General features: G+C 39.1%; 2 protein-coding genes across 5 annotated transcripts in view; one reads left to right on the forward strand and one right to left on the reverse strand.

The window, feature by feature from the left end:
* The window catches only part of PPHLN1 (periphilin 1), a 67,366-nt gene extending 66,310 nt beyond the window's left edge, over positions 1 to 1,056 (reverse strand). For all 4 annotated transcript variants that reach the window (XM_017838142.1, XM_017838141.1, XM_017838144.1 and 1 more), the window contains exons 1-2: positions 982 to 1,056; positions 371 to 577 (exon numbers count right to left, since the gene is read on the reverse strand). The gene's annotated coding sequence lies outside the window, so the exon portion shown is untranslated. The remainder of the gene's footprint in view (positions 1 to 370; positions 578 to 981) is intronic.
* Positions 1,057 to 1,123: 67 nt separating this feature from the next.
* ZCRB1 (zinc finger CCHC-type and RNA binding motif containing 1) lies at positions 1,124 to 11,062 on the forward strand. The gene is made up of 8 exons (XM_017838145.1): positions 1,124 to 1,366; positions 5,437 to 5,524; positions 5,682 to 5,710; positions 6,907 to 7,018; positions 7,101 to 7,208; positions 8,526 to 8,635; positions 8,739 to 8,814; positions 10,143 to 11,062. The coding sequence occupies exons 2-8, from the start codon at positions 5,441 to 5,443 to the stop codon at positions 10,272 to 10,274; spliced, it is 651 nt and encodes a 216-aa protein (XP_017693634.1). The 5' UTR covers positions 1,124 to 1,366; positions 5,437 to 5,440; the 3' UTR covers positions 10,275 to 11,062.
* Positions 11,063 to 18,134: the final 7,072 nt, after the last annotated feature.

The following is an 18,134-nucleotide window of genomic DNA, read 5'->3' on the forward strand; positions in this document are numbered from 1 at the left end:
CAGTCCATCTCTCCCTAATAACAAATATTAGGTTGTAAGATTTTCAAAAGCAAAAAGAAGCATGATTGCAACAAGTCTAGGCATATTCACCTAGATACCAAATAACCTGAGGAAAGCAGCTTTCTTCCAAAGTCAAATTAACTTGCATCTCAAAAGAAAAAATAGCCAGACATGCATAAGCTGAATAAAATTATTCAGAGCAGCAGCATTCCTATGAGAATTTACAATCCCATCAATTCCGTTTTCTTACCACATCATTCCAATACATGCCTGAGAGCAAGAGAAATGGAGGCAATGCGTTGGGGGTTATATTAATACAATGACTGATGTATTAGCGCTTCTCTTTGCCTGACCACCTGCAGATACCAACCTGTCCTTCACCAGTGCCAATGCCACGAAAAGAATATTCCACCAGGCTGCGAGGGGCTGCTGCGCCGGCACCGTCAATGCAAACAAGCGCATGGACCTCCGCCTCCTCCCCGGCTTTGTCTTGCGGCACACTTGGACAATAAAATATGTCAGCTCTCCATACTGCTGTCGTAACAGGTCAAAACTGCAATGCTCTCAACAATTACTCCTGAAAGTACCAACCAATCGTGAGTATTTCACCCAGGGCAAATCACTGCAACAAACCGTCCTCACTGCTTGCACTGATTGCGTGAGTTTCCACGTCTTTTTGTGTATTTCTGACAGTTTTGGTTCCCCTGAAGTCCCAGATACCCCAGACAACGAATTTACAATCTACCCTTGAAAAGGGGTAGGCGGCCCCGGGGCGCCCCGCAAGGACAGAGCCCGCACCCGCGGGGCCGCGCCATCGGCTGCGGCAGCGCGCAGTACCCTGCTCGCCCCGCGGTGCCCGGCCGGACAGCCGGCCCCGCTCCGCGCCCCGCCGCTCACCCGCGTCCAGCTCCCGCGGCGCGGCGGCCCTGCGATGGCCCCGCACGTCCAGGACGGCCCCAAAACCCCGAGAGAGCTTCGCACCTCCTGAACGGCCCCGCACCACCCGGACAGCACCACACCTCCACCGCCGCTTCCGGCGCTGCCGGCGCGTCAGCGGAACCTCCGCCCTCCCGGGGCCGCCCATTGGCCGCAGCCGCGCCGGGCGCGCTGCGTCAGCGGAAGCGCGACGGGATCGGGGCGGTGGGAGCGGGAAGCAGCGAGAAGGCGGCGAGTGGAGAGTTCGGATCGATCCCGTAGGGACCTGCGTGTCCTCCGGTGCCGCGTCTCAGGATGGGCTCCCTCGCGGGCTGAGCCCTCCGGGACGGGGGCACCGCGCGTGTGGGAGCGCTTGTTTACAGCTCCCTCTCTTCGGGCTTTTGCGGCGTAGGAAGGGACGAAATAAGCAGCTGGTCGGGACCGTGCTGTGGTAAGGGAACCGCGGGGTGATGCTACGGCCAAAAGCTTTAGTACAGCGTGTGGAGTCTGTGAGCAGTCTGTGAGCAGTCTGTGGCTCTGTTGCCTTAATGGGGGTTTGCACGTACCGAGCTCTGAAATGGAGTCAAGTCTCTCGGCTGGGATTTGAGGAGGAATGGCCGTCACCAACTAAGCTACCCAGATCTGCCCCTCCTGGGTGAGGTTCTGGGCGAGACCAGATGCGATTGAACCAAACAGCTCTTCTCCCATCTTGGCTATGCTGGAAATCGCTTTAAAAGGACTGTTAAGAAAGCGCTTAAGGTAGTCCTTGCTGGTGGTCTGATGCTCGCTTACTTAATGTCCGTAAGTTTTTGTAGCTAGATTAGTGCGTAAGAGCGGTTCAATTCAAACGGATCCTTTTTACGTTCCTCTTTGGCTTGGGCAGACTTTCTTTCTTTGCTGATAGCATTAACGTTGTTTACCAAACTCTGATCCTGTTTAATATTTGCTTTGTACTATTTTGGTGACTGTGAGATAAAACAGATTATGCTTTGACAGCTTATTCCATGCCCCCTCTGTAGGATAGAATTGTAGCAAGTGGTTAATACCCTTGACAGGAACCAAGGAGAACATGAGTTTGGTTTCCTCCTTTACCACAGACATTTGATTATAAGCCTGAGCCAAGCTCCTCTGAAACTAATGGTTTGTTGATTTGGGTCTAAACTCTGTTGATGCTATTAAATCAGGAATAAAATACTGTGTTTTAAGGATCAAGATAGAAGAGCTCAAATTAGTTGGCCTGAGTGAGCAAGCCTTGAGAAACTTGTTCGCAAATCATTTATGCTACTTTAATTGATTAAATTATAAATCTGACCTTGCTGCTCTGCACTTAAACACACAAATTTGTGCTTAAGCGGAAACACTGATGTTAAGTCATGGAAGTATGAGTAAATTTAGACTCCACTTGGTGCTTCAGAGGCATCTGAACAGTTTTGCTGGTGTTCTTATGTGTTCTGGGACAGAGTAGAAAAGCCAATTACTGAAATTAATCATTGTCTTTTCTTGTGATGTCCCCAGCGCTAGTAACAGATGCTGCATTAAGCATATTGGATTCAAACAAAACATATTCATGTACCTGATCTATTTTTTCAGGAGACTTAATCATTACTGACAGATGGTTCTTGTCAAAGAATGGCTTCTTTTAGTTCAAGTTGTTAGAAAAGTCAAAAAAGATTGAATTCAAGAAGTCATTGTAATGAGAAACAACTCTATCCTCAAAGTTAATGTGTAAAAATTATGAAGGTGACATTAATATTACACAGAGGCTGTTACATTAATGGGAATTTTACTCAGTCCCATGGGGATAATGTACTTGCTTTCAGCTGATGCTTTAAAGTTAAGTAATCAGGTAATACCTTGAAGATCAGGGAAACCCCATAAAAGCATCCAGGATAAAACAGAAATGTTTTGATTTGTCGGAGAGCTCTGGCAGGATATAGAAGTCAGGCTGTACATGACTCGAAGGTGAGTCTCCTGCAGCAAGTAGAAAGCTCAGATGTTGTTTTTTGGTTGCTTTGGGGTTTTTTTCTTGAGGAAAGGGGATATTTACTTTTTTTTTGCCAGCTGAGCAGAGTGACTAGTGATCAAGGAGAAAGAATGTGATGAAAGTGTTAAATTTTTATTGGGCAGTTCTATGAAGTCAGAAACTTCCTGAAATAGAAGGCCTCTCAGCCTTGTAATGGTGAGCCTCCAGATGACGTCTCATCTAGAGATCTGCCTTAAAGCTGGAACTGACATTTTTTTACTCCTCCCACTAAAAATCATCAGATAGTAAATGATGATAGCCCTACAGTTACAGTACTCTGTCTTGTATTAAAGTTGTGCCTGTCCAGTGAGTCAGACATTAAAAATGAGAAATCCTTGCACAACAGTCCTAAACAATACAAACTGCTAAAAATATTTGGGCAGTTGGAGCAGCAAAACTGTTACACTTAAATTTGTTCAGGGGACTAGAAACAAAGTTCAACCTCAGCTGTCTGGCAGCCAGCACTCCAAGGTGCAACTCTTCCAGCTTGCTTCTGGAAAAAGTAGTGTGCAGCTGAAAATGGTGGTTCTGTAGGCTGCCTTCATTAATAATTTCCTAACAACTGAGGTATTAGGCCCGTAGTAATCTCTGCATGATGTATCACCTCCTCTTTGGAGGTTTGCACTGTGGTGCTGTGGGATGTGCAAGCTGACTGCTCTCCAGCGATGCCGTTCTCCTCGGCGCCTGCCCGTTACAGTGAGGGCTGCTTGATCTCCTGGTGCTCCAGCTTCTCTTGTCGTTTAGGCAGAGTGAAATTGCTGTCATCAGACACTTGAGGCTCACCCCTGCTGTTTTCTCCTCCACTGTTGCAATATATTAGCGCTGGCAATGTACTATAGTGCAGCATTAAGGTCAATCTTACCAAGTCCTTCTATCCACTGTACATCTGGATAACTCCACTTCAGGCCATCTATTCGTGTGGAACGTTGCCAAGTCCGTTTGGTTAGGCTTGTCAAGGATACTAATGCCAAGCAGAAAGGAATTTGGGATAATGAATCCAGCCTGCATAACACCAGATGCAATGTATGGCCTTTATTGAAAATTTATTCTGTTTTCATTTGCTTAACCTTTATGCTTCTGTTTTTGCTCATGCCAAAAAAACTGTCTCTGAACGCGGAGAACCTCAAAATTCAATCACTTGGAAACTGCCGCTCAAATGAATTGTGATACAGTAAGCATGTCAGGAAAAAGAAGCAAAACACTTGGATAATCAGTGCCTGTTGGGAATATCAGGTCTTCAGATGGCTGAATCATGAAATGCCTGAAAACATCAGCCAGATTATAATATGATATTAGTTACTTTGTTGGCACTTGGCCAAGCATTCTCTTCAGACTAGCTACCCAAAAAGTCCCATAAGAAACTATGTGCTATGGCAGATGTTGCTTTTAATACTTCAGGTTTTTTATCCCTTAATCAACTTTTGTCTGCATTTTAAAAATGAGTTGATCTTGCTGAAGAAATGGCTTAATCCTCAGTTAGAAATTGGCTAGAAGTGCCAAGAAGCAGTAATAAGGCTGTAGGAAACTGGACAAGGAGGTAGCAATTGGACTGTGTAGGTAGTGGATTTGCTGTACTATTTGATGTGCTCTTTCAAAAGGGCTGTGTTTTGATCTTAAATTTTACTCACTTAGCTCTTGGTCTGGGCCATGGCTACAGAATGGATCAAAGAGAACGTTTTACACAGACTTTACATCACTTAAAATTTTGGGAAATGTCCAAATGGGAAGAAAAACATTGGCTGTTCTTTCTCTAGTTAGTTCAGTTACTCTTCACCTAGTGTTAGAAGATATGTACATGGTTATAACAGTATTTTTTAATTGATTCATTGTTTCCAGACATACTTAGTTTCAAGACCGCAGAAAAGATTGGAACTGAAAATGGCTTTGAAATTGCCCTGTTTCTTGCCGGGATAGAGCTGCTTAATTAGGAGGAGGTAGGGAAGTGCTTCTAGGGGAGAATGCTGTCTTATGGTCAGCTCTGGAATACACTTGGAGTTCTAGAGGAGTGTAGAAACCTGAGCAATAGCTACAAGAGGAAATGCATGCTGCTCTAGCATCTGACTACATTGACTTTAAAATGTATCTCTCTCTCTCTCCAATAATTAGGGCTCTGCTTTAGGGAAACTTTTTTTCACTTAACTGATTGTGTTTTATTTTATGTTGAATGCAGCTGAACTGATACTTGTATAAAGAATCAGATCATGCAGGTACTTGAACAAAGGTCAATAATTTCACATACATATGGCTCACATACAAGAAAAATATGTTTGGATCCAGGAGAGGAGGAAGGATTGTATGTCTTCTGTAGCCCATGAAGGCAAACACTAATTTCCATGTAAAATGATGTAAGGGAGATAAAGGGAAATAAGAGCTATGCTTTTCTGCAACTTCATCATGGCTGTCTGGGTTTGAAATACAGCTGAAAGTCTTGCAACTGTTTTTTAATTGATTTCTCTGTTGAATACAGTTTAACTCTTCTCTCTTTCTCCTGTTACCAGAAAAATGAGTGGTGGGTTGGCACCAAGCAAAAGCACAGTGTATGTGTCCAATTTACCCTTTGCTTTGACAAACAATGATCTGTACAGGGTAAGTTTTAAGAGCTGCATTGTTTAGATTTAATTTGCTGACAACGATTTTGACTGTAAAATCAATACTGATATATATCAGTTTGTTGTGATAAATTTATTACTAATGAAATGCAATTGTCTGTTGCTAAATCTTTTTATTTTGTTTTATATTTCAGATATTTTCAAAGTATGGGAAAGTTGTCAAGTAAGTGACCTGATATGGCCTTCTGTTTTTGTACCTCTCATTTTAAATATTTAATGTCTTTCCTTCACCTGAAAGTCTTGAGCTTTTTATAATTAAAGCATGAATGTGGAACTGTATTGAAGTTCTGTTCATTTTAATAAAGTATAAATTTAATTTAACAACTGGAAGTTTTTGCAGTTACATACATAGTACAAGAATATTTGTGCTAGGGACAGGTTTTGCTAACCATTTCCTAAGAGCAAGTAGAATGTCATTACATACCATCAGTCTTTTCTCTGAAATAGTTGAAGTAGTATTCTTCTAGTAAGTATTGTTCTCCTTCCCTTGAACATGTGTGGGGCACAATGGATAAGTGTAGAAGTGAGAGCTTTTACTTATGTCAATCAGATATCACAGTTCCCACAATTGCAATGTACAGTTCTCTACTTGTGATTCTAGAGGGACTTGTTATTGTGACTGCTTAGTATTTTACCTAAAATTAGATATAAGGATGCATTTGAAATCAATAAGAGTTGAAGTTGTGTAGGTTCCCACCCCCCTGCCCTATCTTGTAATTTTTTCTTTTTTTTTTTTTTTACTGCATCTAGACCCTTCTTGAATTTCTCAATGTGCTATTGAAGCTGTTGATATCAATGTTAGACTGAAGATTTAACTTCATATGTCATGTGAAATAACACATGTATCCATAATCCTTGGATTTCAGCTGGAGATATTTGTAGAACAATACTGCACATACTTAGCATTTCCTACTGTGAACCTGTTTAGCTGATTAGTTCTACACAAACATAGATTTCTCAGTTTGGATGCAGTTCAATGCACTGTGTTTTTCAGCAATAATGGCAGTGATTAGATTACTCCTGATTTTTTCTTTCACCTTCCAGTATGCATAGTTCCCTCCAGTTAGATTGCCTGCAGATCTAAAGAGTATGTTCTCTGTTCAGGTCATCCAAGGGAATTAAGAGTGGCACTATCCCCAGAAATACCTCACATTCTTTTTTAAAATCATCTCCACTCTACCTGTAAGCTCATGGCCAGGTTAGCTGTTCCTTTGAATTTCTCTTTATTGAGCATTTTTATTGTTAGATATACTTTAACCTTTTTGCTATATAACAAAGTAAGATCCCACTGAGATCTTTAAGGAAAAAATGTCTCTGAAGTCATTTTAGTGTATCAATAATGCAGTTATATGTTTTCAGAGTTACTATTATGAAAGACAAAGACACCAGGAAGAGCAAAGGAGTTGCCTTTATTTTGTTTTTGGATAAAGAATCTGCACAAAACTGTTCTCGGGCACTTAATAACAAACAGGTAAATTGTGGAAAGTCATTATGGCAGGAGGGTTGGGTTTGCAGTCCCAAAACATTTACCTTTTCTTTCCAATTTTCTTCAGTTGTTTGGAAGAGTAATAAAAGCAAGTATTGCCATTGATAATGGAAGAGCAGCAGAATTCATTCGCAGGCGTAACTACTTTGATAAGTCTAAGTGTTACGAATGTGGGGTGAGTAAAACCAAAAATGTAGAGAAATGGAGAAAAGTTGTGGGATAAGAACAGCTTAATAATTGAAATAATATAAAATAGTAGTAATAATAGTAAATGGCAATGAAAATGAAAATAACAAAGAGAAATAAAACCCAAGAAAGGCAAGTGATGCAAATGAAAACAGTTGATCACCACCAACCAATCAATGCCTAGGCAATCCTTGAGCAACAGCACCCCTGCCAAACTTCCCACTAGTGTTATGGCTGAGCATGACATCATCTGGTCTAGAAGTATGCCTTGGGTCATTTTAGGTCAGTCGTCCTGGTTCTGTGCACCCCCAGCCCACCCAGTGGTGAGGGGGATGAGTGGCAGAAGGGGCCTTGACTCTGTGTAAACTCTGCTCAGCAATAGCTAAAACATTCCCGTGCAATCAAAACTGTTTCCAGGACAAATTCAAAACTATAGCTAGCCCCATACCAGCTACTGTGAAGAACATCAACTATCCCAGCCAAAACAAGCACAGAATCTTAGCTGATGTCTTCAGTTTGGCCATTGCTAATCCTGCCTTTGCTGTTAAATTTTTTTTGGTCGATATTATCAACTTGCATAGCACGTTGTATCATTTTCAGGAATGATAGTACCCCTTCTGTCTTTTATTCAAGATTCTGGGGGTGGGGGAAAAAATACGTGTGTGTTATGGATACTTAACATGCTGATGAGCAGACAAATCTGAGTGTCAGTGTAATGCTGCTTGCGAATGAAAATCTCCTAATCTTTGCTTCAAAATGACTGCTTTTGCTATATCTTTAGAAGTTCACAACATAGTTGGCAGTAAAATAAGCAGTGGAAACAACTGTTTTATCTAGCAGTGAGTTTTAAGTTTTAGGCAATTTCTGACTTTTCCTGAATGTAATGATGTAGGACATTGAGATTCAGATGGTATTTAATGTCCAATACAAACTTGATTTATATTCATAACAGCAGAAATGTTGTCTCACTTCTGTGTCTTAACTTGTTAATTCTGAGATTTCTATCTTGAATATAAACTGTATGTAGTATATTCAGCTATTGCAGCAGCCAAAGAAATCTTTTGTGTTCATGGCTTGTTCTTAGTATGCAGTTAAACGTGCATATCACCACCAATCTCTTAATTTCCATGGCAAGTTTATAGAGGGGAGTTTATCTTCTGTGTGCTAATTCAGCATTCCATTTATCTTACTAATTGCTTCCATTTTTTTCTCCATGAACTGTCTTACATTAACTTCCCTCATGATATGTTTTAACATATAGTTGTTTGTAATGGTTTGTGTTAAGCAATATTTCTTTTTCTCCAAGGAAGCAGGACACTTAAGTTATGCTTGTCCTAAGAATATGCTAGGAGAGCGGGAGCCACCGAAGAAAAAAGAAAAGAAGAAGAAAAAGAAAATAGTTGAGCCAGAAGAAATGTATGTATATTTACTTACATGTTCCTACTGCTTTTAGGAAGTTTTTTCATACCAAACACTTAAATTAAAGAACTTTTTTTCTTTTTCTCTCTGCACAATGAAGTGAGGAGGAAGGAGAAAGTGAAGAGGAAGGAGAAGACCCTGCTCTGGATAGCCTCAGCCAAGCCATAGCTTTTCAGGTACAAAATTGAAGCATTGCATATTTATTATTATTTTTTAAATGCAAGTCTACTTCCTTCTTCAGGTGCTCTTCAAAAGCTCTGAGATACGTGCATAGGTCTGTCTGCTCTGTAGCACTTGGGGGGCTCTCGTTTGGCAGCAGCAGTTGGTAACTGTAGTTACATCTTCACATTGCAGTCATGTTCAGTGGGATTTTGTTTGGGGTTTTTGCACTTTCATTATTGCTGGTTTATGTGTATTTATTTTGTATTATGTGTTGCAGCTTTTTATTTCCTTCAAGCTCCTTTGCTGCTTAGTTTTTTGTCATCTCTGCTGCACTGCCCTGCTAGATTTTTATTCACAAATCCCTCTTTTCTTTGTTAACTGAGCAGATGGGGAAACACAGTTATGTATGAATGACTGGACACGTCCTCTGCCCTCACTGGACTATCCTTGAACAACATGTATTTCTGGGGTACTTCCTTTGCCTAGTACAGTCCATCGCAGTCTCTAGTAGACTCATCTCTCAAAACGTACTGAGTGCATATTCTGTTATGTAGATAGATTGTCTGACATCTGTATTACTGCCTTTATTACTTGTTTACACACTTCTGCTTCACTACGCAGAGCAAGCCTGACCTGTTATTCAAATTTCTTTGCTCCCCGTCCGCTGTGTGCCTGTCCCCAAAAAAACCCTCAAGAGTTATTAGCACAACTTTGTTCTGAATCTGACTGTAATGAGTGCAGAATTTTTACATTATATAGTCCAAAAAAATAATTCAAATATGCACAATTATTCCCCCTTTCCCCAAAAACTCCACAATTGAAAATAAAACCTATGAAGCCAAGAAACATTCCCATATCTCTCACCATCCAAAAAGTTTATCTGGTAAAAACAGGAAGCTTCTATTTAAATCTTTAGCTGAATAACCTTCAGTATCCCCAAAGGCATTCATTATGTGAATGAATGATTGCAAAAGACAACTGTTAGAAGACTTGTTAGTGGAACAAAGCTGATTCAATAACATCAGTTTAAAACGTGAGGCATTCTTTGCTTCAGATCTTAGCTGCTCTATAGTTTTTTTGCCATGGGCAAAATTCCACTTTTTGAAAATACAGGATAGTCTATGTGGCCTGCAATGGTGTAGAAGACTGTTTGTGTGTGAGAAATACTTTCAGGAATGTTTCCTAGTGCATTTATCGCACAGTTTACTGGAAATGGAGATAAACCCTTGCAATTCTCTAACTTATTTAATGATTCAATGCATATGAATAATTAGCATTATTATTTGTAATGCATCTTAGTTGTTCTTAGTCCTAGCTAATACTTTTCCTTCTTTCATTGTAGCAAGCCAAAATTGAGGAAGAACAACAGCGATGGACACAGACTGCAGGGGAATCTTCAATTTCAGATGATTCAAAACGTCCGCGGATTAAGAAAAGTGCTTATTTCAGTGATGAGGAAGAACTTAGCGATTGAAATAATACTATTCTATATGTATATATAATATATGTAGTGTACCTTTTGTAAATTGCTACAAAGTGATCTGTAATATAGATTTGTTTTGGTGTTGGAGACACTGAAAATCATGTTGTATTTTTATTCTGTCCTCTCACCCTCCTGTCTTTTTATACCTGTTCTCAAAACTTCACCTTTCAAGGCAGCTTCTTAAGGAAATGGTGTGTTCCTACACTTAAATCCAGAAGAGTATCTATGAGAATACTACTTACAGTTAGTATCTAGACCCAAACCCTGGGAGTGAAATCTTTCCTAAGAGAATTTCCCACAGCTTTTTTCCCAAGAGGATTCCTCTTAGGACGACTGTTAGCAACACTGATTCTTTATGTATTGGTCTGTTTATTGCCTGCTTGGAAGCAGGAGGCTTTAACAGTACTTTAGTGGAATGTGAATCTTGCACTATTTCCTCTTCATAGGGTTGAATTTCAGCTTTAAGCGTTGTACTAGTCTTCTAACTTCTCATACAGTAGATGAGAAATTACTGTTGCATCAGCACTGTTTTTCCTGACTGCAGTTTGGGTGCCTAACATGGTAATTATGATTATCCATGGCGTTTTGAATATACTTGTATCTAACCTGGGTTGCAGTTCTATGTTCACAGCCATCTGAACCTGTTGGCAAAATCTAAAAGGCACAAAGTTTCCTACATGCTTAAAAATTAGCTTTCATGTATACTTGGAACCATCGTGGTCTGTAAGCAAAGTGTGTCAGCACCTCTTTTGCAAATAAAGCTGTCAAGACCTTTTAAATAGGGTCTCCATACTTACATCTCTAGGGTTCTAGTCATGTTCTCCTGTATCAGTGATCATTCCCAAAACCACAGACACTTGATTTCTTACTCTTCTTACAGTTCTTACTGTTTAACCATCAAGACTTAATTTTCTTCCAAATATTCCATTATCTATTTTTAATACCAATTTACATTCAAATACATAAGATGCAAAGCAAAGAAACACACACACACCCCCATCAAAGCTAGTGTATAGTCTCGTTCCGAAGGTCATTCTTGTGCTTGTATTGCTCCATAAACACAAGGATTCAGAAACAAGAATAAGGTAATAAAAGTTTTTTTCTCTGCAAGCTACTCAAGCCATCGGAATAAGGAGGAATATTGAGTCCTAAACATAGGAAGGTCTTGGACTCAGTAATCAAAGGAATGTTTTTAAGACTGACTTTTTGCTGAAAGTACTATATATTAAATCTGAAGCTTCCTTTACTGAATTTTGGAAGATCTCTTGATACTGAATAGCAGAGTGCTAAAGTGCCAGGCGTAACTTAGTGATAGTAAATGCAAATCAGTCTACATCGTGTATGTAATAATAAAGCCTGAGGAGTTCTAAACTCTGCTAAGGAAGAAGGTCTTGCTGCCAGCATGCTTCTCTGCAAATGCTAGGTTAGGACGCAGTGACAGTCAAAAAAAAAAGAAAGCAAAACAAACAAAAATATTAGACCACTACTTAAAATTGGGGTTTGTCTTCTTTTCAAGTACCATATTCAATGCTGTTTTTTGAAAAAGATAGAAAACTAAAATGTGACAGAGGACCAGTTTGACATTGTCCATGACTTTGGTTTGGGAATATTTGATAGCTTGTAAGAGTTAAGATTTCAATGAAGTGATTAGGCAGCAAGTTTCAAACTTGTATTTCATTACACTATGTAATGTAGTAGTGGAACTCACTGCTAGGAGACTTCAGGGTCATGCAGTCAAAAGGATTAGGCTTATATGTGAAACAGATTTTCAAATGTTAGTTTAAATAAAGTCTCCACTCAGAAATATCCTCAGTTGCTGGCTACCTCTAACAGTTAAAATATACAGAGATATTAACAGTCTCGGAATGTATTGTTCTTACACACTTTACTGTTTCATATTTGCTACTGGTGTCTTGTCAGAAAGCATAAAACTCAAAACTGACCCTTGTTCTGACCTAATAAAGTACTTTTTCAAGAGCTGCAGTAGCTGAAGCATGTTGATATATTTTTCTAGTCTCCTGCTTCTGCCTCACTGCTTTCCCAGTAGGATTTGCTCTTGTCAGCATGAAGCAGTAGCTCAGTCCAGACTTTTACAACTGACCCAGTGTTGTTCCTCCATGCTCTTTTGTACCAAGCATAAACAGTTGAGGTAGGTGACATTGGAAGAGAAAAGTAAAAATGAGCCTGCTTCTGTGCATAATTGACATCTGGAATTCCTTCCCTTAAGTCATCTTGCTGTAACAGTTTTCTTAACTCTGAACTTCTATTGTTTAGCAGTGCTTATAGTTTTTTCCTTAGAGTCAGGGTAAAGAAGAATACACCTAATGCCTAAATCATGATCTAGAGGGACTTGGGAGGAGTCAGATTTTTGTACTTGATCTTCTGAATAATTTTAAATTTCTATTCTTTGTTGGCAAGATAACAAAGCATTTCTAGGTGAGGAATTCAGAGCACTAGCATTAGTTAGTTAGACAGTTAGAGCAGTTAGTGTGAGTACCTGTTCTGCTTACTTAAATCCAAAATTGTTTCTGCAGCAGCCCCTGATGCAGCTGCCTCATCCTGAAAAAAAAGGCCAGAATTTGTCAATGAAGTCTCTTTCTGATCTTTGAACCTGGAGAGGTTTGCTCCTATTCATGTCCACCATCACCTACTCTAAGCAGCACGGCTTCAGGTTGCCATCAGAGTCCCATCAGCGCTGAGGAGCAAGGGGGAGTGTTAACTAGGCTCCTGATTTAGGTCAGGCCAATAGGGTGCAATTATTTTGCAAAGCTTCAGCAACAGAGTGGTGCTTTTGTCAGTGGTATCATAAAGCACCAACTCCAGAAAGAAAAAGCAGCTTTGGTGGTTGTATGGCTCTGGGCCAGACGAGGTGAGACTCTAGTCTTGTTATCAAAAGAGAGAAGAATAAAAATCACCTTGTAGAACCCTTTATTGTTGCTGTTAGAAAAACCATAGGATTGTCTTCTGAGGGGGCCGTGTGCAGGAGGTGTGTTGGTTTGGGGTTATTTTTAGTACTTTGAGAACTTAGGTTAGCAAGCTGACTGCTAGTTTTAGAGTATAGATATTATGGCTCTGATAAGTAGCAGATTTTTTTTTTAATAATGTCAAAAATTTGGATCTTTCTGCAAACATCCACTTAATAGATTTTATCTTTTGTAGTTTCCAAACAGGTTGAAAATTGTCAAAATGTGTTATGGGTCATAGGACCTCTTGTCTGTTGAAATGGCTAACAGAGTAGTGTCTCAAAAGCCACTAGGAGATGCCTTTTATCTGTCCTTGTGGAAGAAGGGGCTATGGAAGTGAGATAAGGACGATTAGCTTAACTGAATATAAATGGTATTACTCACACTGTGCCTGTGCAGCACTTGTTAAAACCATTGCAGCTATGAGACACAGGAGTAATTTTAGTCCATGTTTAACAGGCTCCCACTATGTTCTCGGCATATTCAGGTTACTACTCTCAACAGAGCAATAGAAGGGACTGTAAATACAAAGAACTGTGTGTAGCTAAATATATGATGTCTGGAACAAATTGTAAACACTTTGGCTTCTGGGTCACTGTGTTCTCTGGGATAGCCCTTTAGTCTGCAGTGATGACTTACTGTAGCATGGGAAGGTGAGCTGTGCAGGCTGTCTAGCTGTAGTCTTCTGAGGCAAAAAATATTAAATTGCTTAGAAAAGCTAGATGTAAAATGTGATATTTTAAAATGGCATTTATGAAGTGCTACTATAAGCGTTTCTATTCTATTTTGCATCTGCAGTGTCAATACGATGATATATTCTGTCACTATTCCATCATTGCTCTTCTATAAAAATATTTCAAATAATATTCTTCCAAATGTGCTATCTTAAAATAGCAATATTGGATATTGCTTCTTTTTAGTATAAATTACAAACCCATTTTTAGATGTCCTTTACTCAGCAGCTTTGTTTATCTTACGGGTCTTAAAAGGCTGAGGGTTTATTTTCTGTAGCTGTTGAAGGTAACATTAAAAATTACTACACTGTTCCTTCTTTAGAGAAAAAGGTGTAAAATGGAGGGTTTAGTCACTTTTAACATACATGACCTTGTTTTTCATATCTATCCTGGTATCTGTAAAACATATCCTAGAAGGAATAAGCTGAGACTCTCCATGTAAAAGAAAGCAATATTTTTTCAGTTGAAGAACTGTACAGGTTTGAGAAGCAACCCTCCATCACTGTCAGGCTAACCATGACCCTGCTGTGCATTCAGACAGACAAGGTGTGTGTTTATGCATGTATTTAATGGATGTGATAAGTAATACAGCAGGCAGAGAGTTACAGAACTTGTGGCAGCAGAATGTGATAAAAGGGTGTGAAACATTTAACCAACCCACTGAGGCAATGTAGGTCACAGTGGCTTGAAGAAATACCACAGTTACTAATATAAGAAGTTTTCTGTCTGATGAACAGGATGCTCCAGAGAATCAAAAGCAACTCTGAGGTTTTAAGTTCATCAAATGCAACAGCCACAAGCCTACATTAAGATGAGCTAATCCATGAAAATTCAGTTTTATCAATGTGCAGTCAAAGAGAATTAGAAGGCACCCAAATTTAGATGCTGCAGCAAGCTCAGTGCAGTACAGCAAAACATGTCGCTTGGTTGCAAGAGTAAAGATGCATTATTTTAACTGTGTATATGGAGGCAGAGCATGTAGATATGTTCTGCTCAAAGAACAGATGTGGCTATGGAAGAAGGAGAGACCTAAAATAGAACCAAAAGGGAACTCTGTAACTATGCTGTGAAGTTCTAAGGCACTGAACTGTATTTTTAGAGTGGGATAGAACTGATTGTACTATGTTTGCTTACTTGAAGAATGAGTGTCTTATATCAGAAAATTATGAACCTTTTGATAGTACAAATTTGTACTGATGTTCAAATGCTCAAGAAAATGAGACAAATTAAAGGAGGATACAGTTCTACAAAGAACCTTACTTGGGATGTGTTTGATGTATGAATTTGATTAGGTGGCAAACAGCCATCTGCCCGTGAAGCCTGGAGCCATGAGAGTGCGTATAAAATTAAATGGCTGAGCAGCATATGGCAGTTAGGAAAGATGAGAACATGCAGTACTTGGATGTGATGGTTTTGAGTTCATGAGCCATGTATCTGGAATGAGTGATTGTAGTTTTTGATATTATGTTCTTTCAAAGAAAGTTTTTGAAAATTCATCAGCTAGATTTATTTTCATTACTGCAGCATAACATTTTTAAGGAGTGTTTTTACAGTGGGAGGCTTTCATAGGAAAAGCTTAACAGAGGAAACTCAATTAATTAAAATCTGTAACACAGTTCTGCAGCAAGGGTGGATTCTCTGTGAGTCCCATGCTTGTGGCATCCTAGAGAATGCAGGGCCCCAGGGCCTTATTCATGTTCATATTTAATTTAGCTGAAGCTGCTGGAGAATGTCCAGAATCCTCTCTTCATTTGCTGCACAATTTAGGTCAAGCCCATAACAAAGTACTTGAGTTCAGGACAAAGTAACCCTTGCAAAAGTTTCACTCTTTTTCACTCTTATGTTATTTGTTCTAGGATGGTGGATTTTTTGCTGTATTGCACACCTTTGAAATGGCAAACTGGTTGACAGGAAGTTACTTAACTGCCTTGATTTGAATGTGGTAGGAGCAGCATACACACATTACTCTGCTGCTTTAAAGAAGGAGCAAGGAGTAATTATTGTAACAGCATTCTCTGGATGCAATTTCACTGCTTCCAGTGGCTGGGAGCCAGAGAAGGAGGGAAGGAGGTAGGCAGGGCAAAGAATGAATAAGCCAAATATGCATCCAGAATAAGTGTACATGACTTACACTAAACATTTTCAGGTTTCTTTCTACAGAATCTCCTTTTAACTGTACTTTAGATCAGAGTTTATGTAGATAAAATTCATGGGGCTGTCTGGATTACATAGGTTAATAGGTCTAACTGCAAAGACTTTATTTCAGTTGCATAGAAGTATAACTTGGATTATATTAATTCAAATGAGAGTTGCTACATTTTCATGTTAAGTTATCTTCATGCTTTAACTGGCTTCTCCTGGGGCACATTGACACCTGTCTGATAGAAGAACTATTTATTGTAAACTATTTTTATGTAGGTGTTTTATTGAAATAGATTCTGATATGAGGGGCTTGAATGCAGACAGCACAGTAGCTTTGTGGAAATTAACAGGATGTATTCTTGGTAGGAGATGAAGAGTTTCAGAAGTGAGAAAAAAACAAATAAGGCAAATAGCTGGTGAGACTGAGAATATTGGAAATGCACAGTTCAGCATCAGAATAAGGGACAAAAGGGAGCAAAATAGGTTGACTAAAAATCAACACACACTATCACCTGTAGCATTAATTCCCTTCTATTTAAAGAAGGCTCTTTTAGGAAATGAGTGATATTGCATGTTGCAGTGAAGGCTTGTTTTTCACATTGAACTCAGTTATCTGATTTTCTCAGGTGCTAGACTTCACAGCAGTATGGCAAAAGTGGATGCGGCTCAGCTTTTTTTGAAAACTAAAGCCACAAATTACTTCCCAGTCCACCTTTTGCATCAGCAGTTATTGTTCAAGAGCCAATAACTAACTTGTAAGAGCTAATGATACTTCTGAAAGCTAGTGTATCTTAAACTCACTTCCCTTCTCTCCTGTCCCTCCTTCCCCCATGGGATTGTCATTGTTCAGAACTTTCTCCAATTTTTCCGACTGTCTGGATGACAAAGTCGTCTTGTCTCTATTCATTTCTCCTTTGATACGATTTATACTGATGGTTTTTTCCTTATTCATAACATGCTGTTTGTTCTTCTGCTTATGATGATTTCCTCCCTAGAGTCTTGACTCTCAGATGGAGAGATTTTCTGTTCTGGGTTTCTTCCGTGTTGATATCCAATCTACAGACCAGCTTCAGGATGTCTCATTGTAACTGTACTTTACCTGCAAGAGGTTTTTTAAGAAAACAACATTGCTTTCCAGCTATGCCATTCATTGAGTTATTTTGTCCAATTACTTTTCCACTTTTATTATCATTGACTAAATGTAATATTTAAATACAGGCCTAGGTTTCCAGCTGAGGGAGACTTTACTCATTCAGGTTCTTTTTTCTTCAGTAAACTGCTAATGATGTGAGTGGTTCAGTTATCTTCTTTCTTAGCCCATCTATTTTTAATTAACCAAAAAAAATGTAAAATGTTTGAAAACAACCCTAGCGAGCCGAAGTGAACAACTAATAATAAGTTTGTCTTATGTTTTGTTCTAAAATTACTTGTATTAATTATAAATAAGGTACAAGAAATTAATTTCAAAATTTGCTGACTGGAAACTTTCCTCTGCCATCTCTATTTTTTCTTGTATTTGTTGCAGTTCCTTCACATAATATGAATAAGTTAAATTTAGTTCACTGAGATTATTAAAATATATATGATCGTCATTAAATGAATTATAGCAAAAACAGTAATGAACTACACAGGCTAATGTTTGCTGCCATGTTCATTGACAGATGTATCATGCTTAGGCTTCAGCTGATGAGAGAGGCCAACAAACTATATTTCAAATGTCTAGACATATCCCTTTGGAGAATATTCAAGTATGAGTTTCATACATGCCTCCAGTCTGAGAGATGAGAGCATTATTCATTGATAACTGGTTTAAAAATATGGATTTTTTGCCATAGTATTGTGATAGGCAGCATTTTTTATGTTGCTATCTTAAAAGGCTTATTAGCTGTTCCATTATATTTTTTCTTTCTTTTTTTCCCCTCCTTTTTAAGGATTTCAGAGTTCACTGTGGAAATCTGCTGATGTCTGGCAGAAAATACCCACTTTAGAATCATATCTTTCTTTCTAAAATA

The sequence above is a fragment of the Lepidothrix coronata genome, unplaced genomic scaffold, assembly GCF_001604755.1.
Source record: "Lepidothrix coronata isolate B3197 unplaced genomic scaffold, Lepidothrix_coronata-1.0 Scaffold325, whole genome shotgun sequence".
Lineage (NCBI taxonomy): Eukaryota > Metazoa > Chordata > Aves > Passeriformes > Pipridae > Lepidothrix > Lepidothrix coronata.

Bases quoted from the DNA above. Each gene is read 5' to 3' on its own strand.
- ZCRB1 (XM_017838145.1), top strand. From the start codon at position 5,441: ATGAGTGGTGGGTTGGCACCAAGCAAAAGCACAGTGTATGTGTCCAAT. The intron at 7,019-7,100 runs GTAAATTGTGGA...AATTTTCTTCAG, and splicing joins GGGCACTTAATAACAAACAG to TTGTTTGGAAGAGTAATAAA. The intron at 8,636-8,738 runs GTATGTATATTT...TGCACAATGAAG, and splicing joins ATAGTTGAGCCAGAAGAAAT to TGAGGAGGAAGGAGAAAGTG.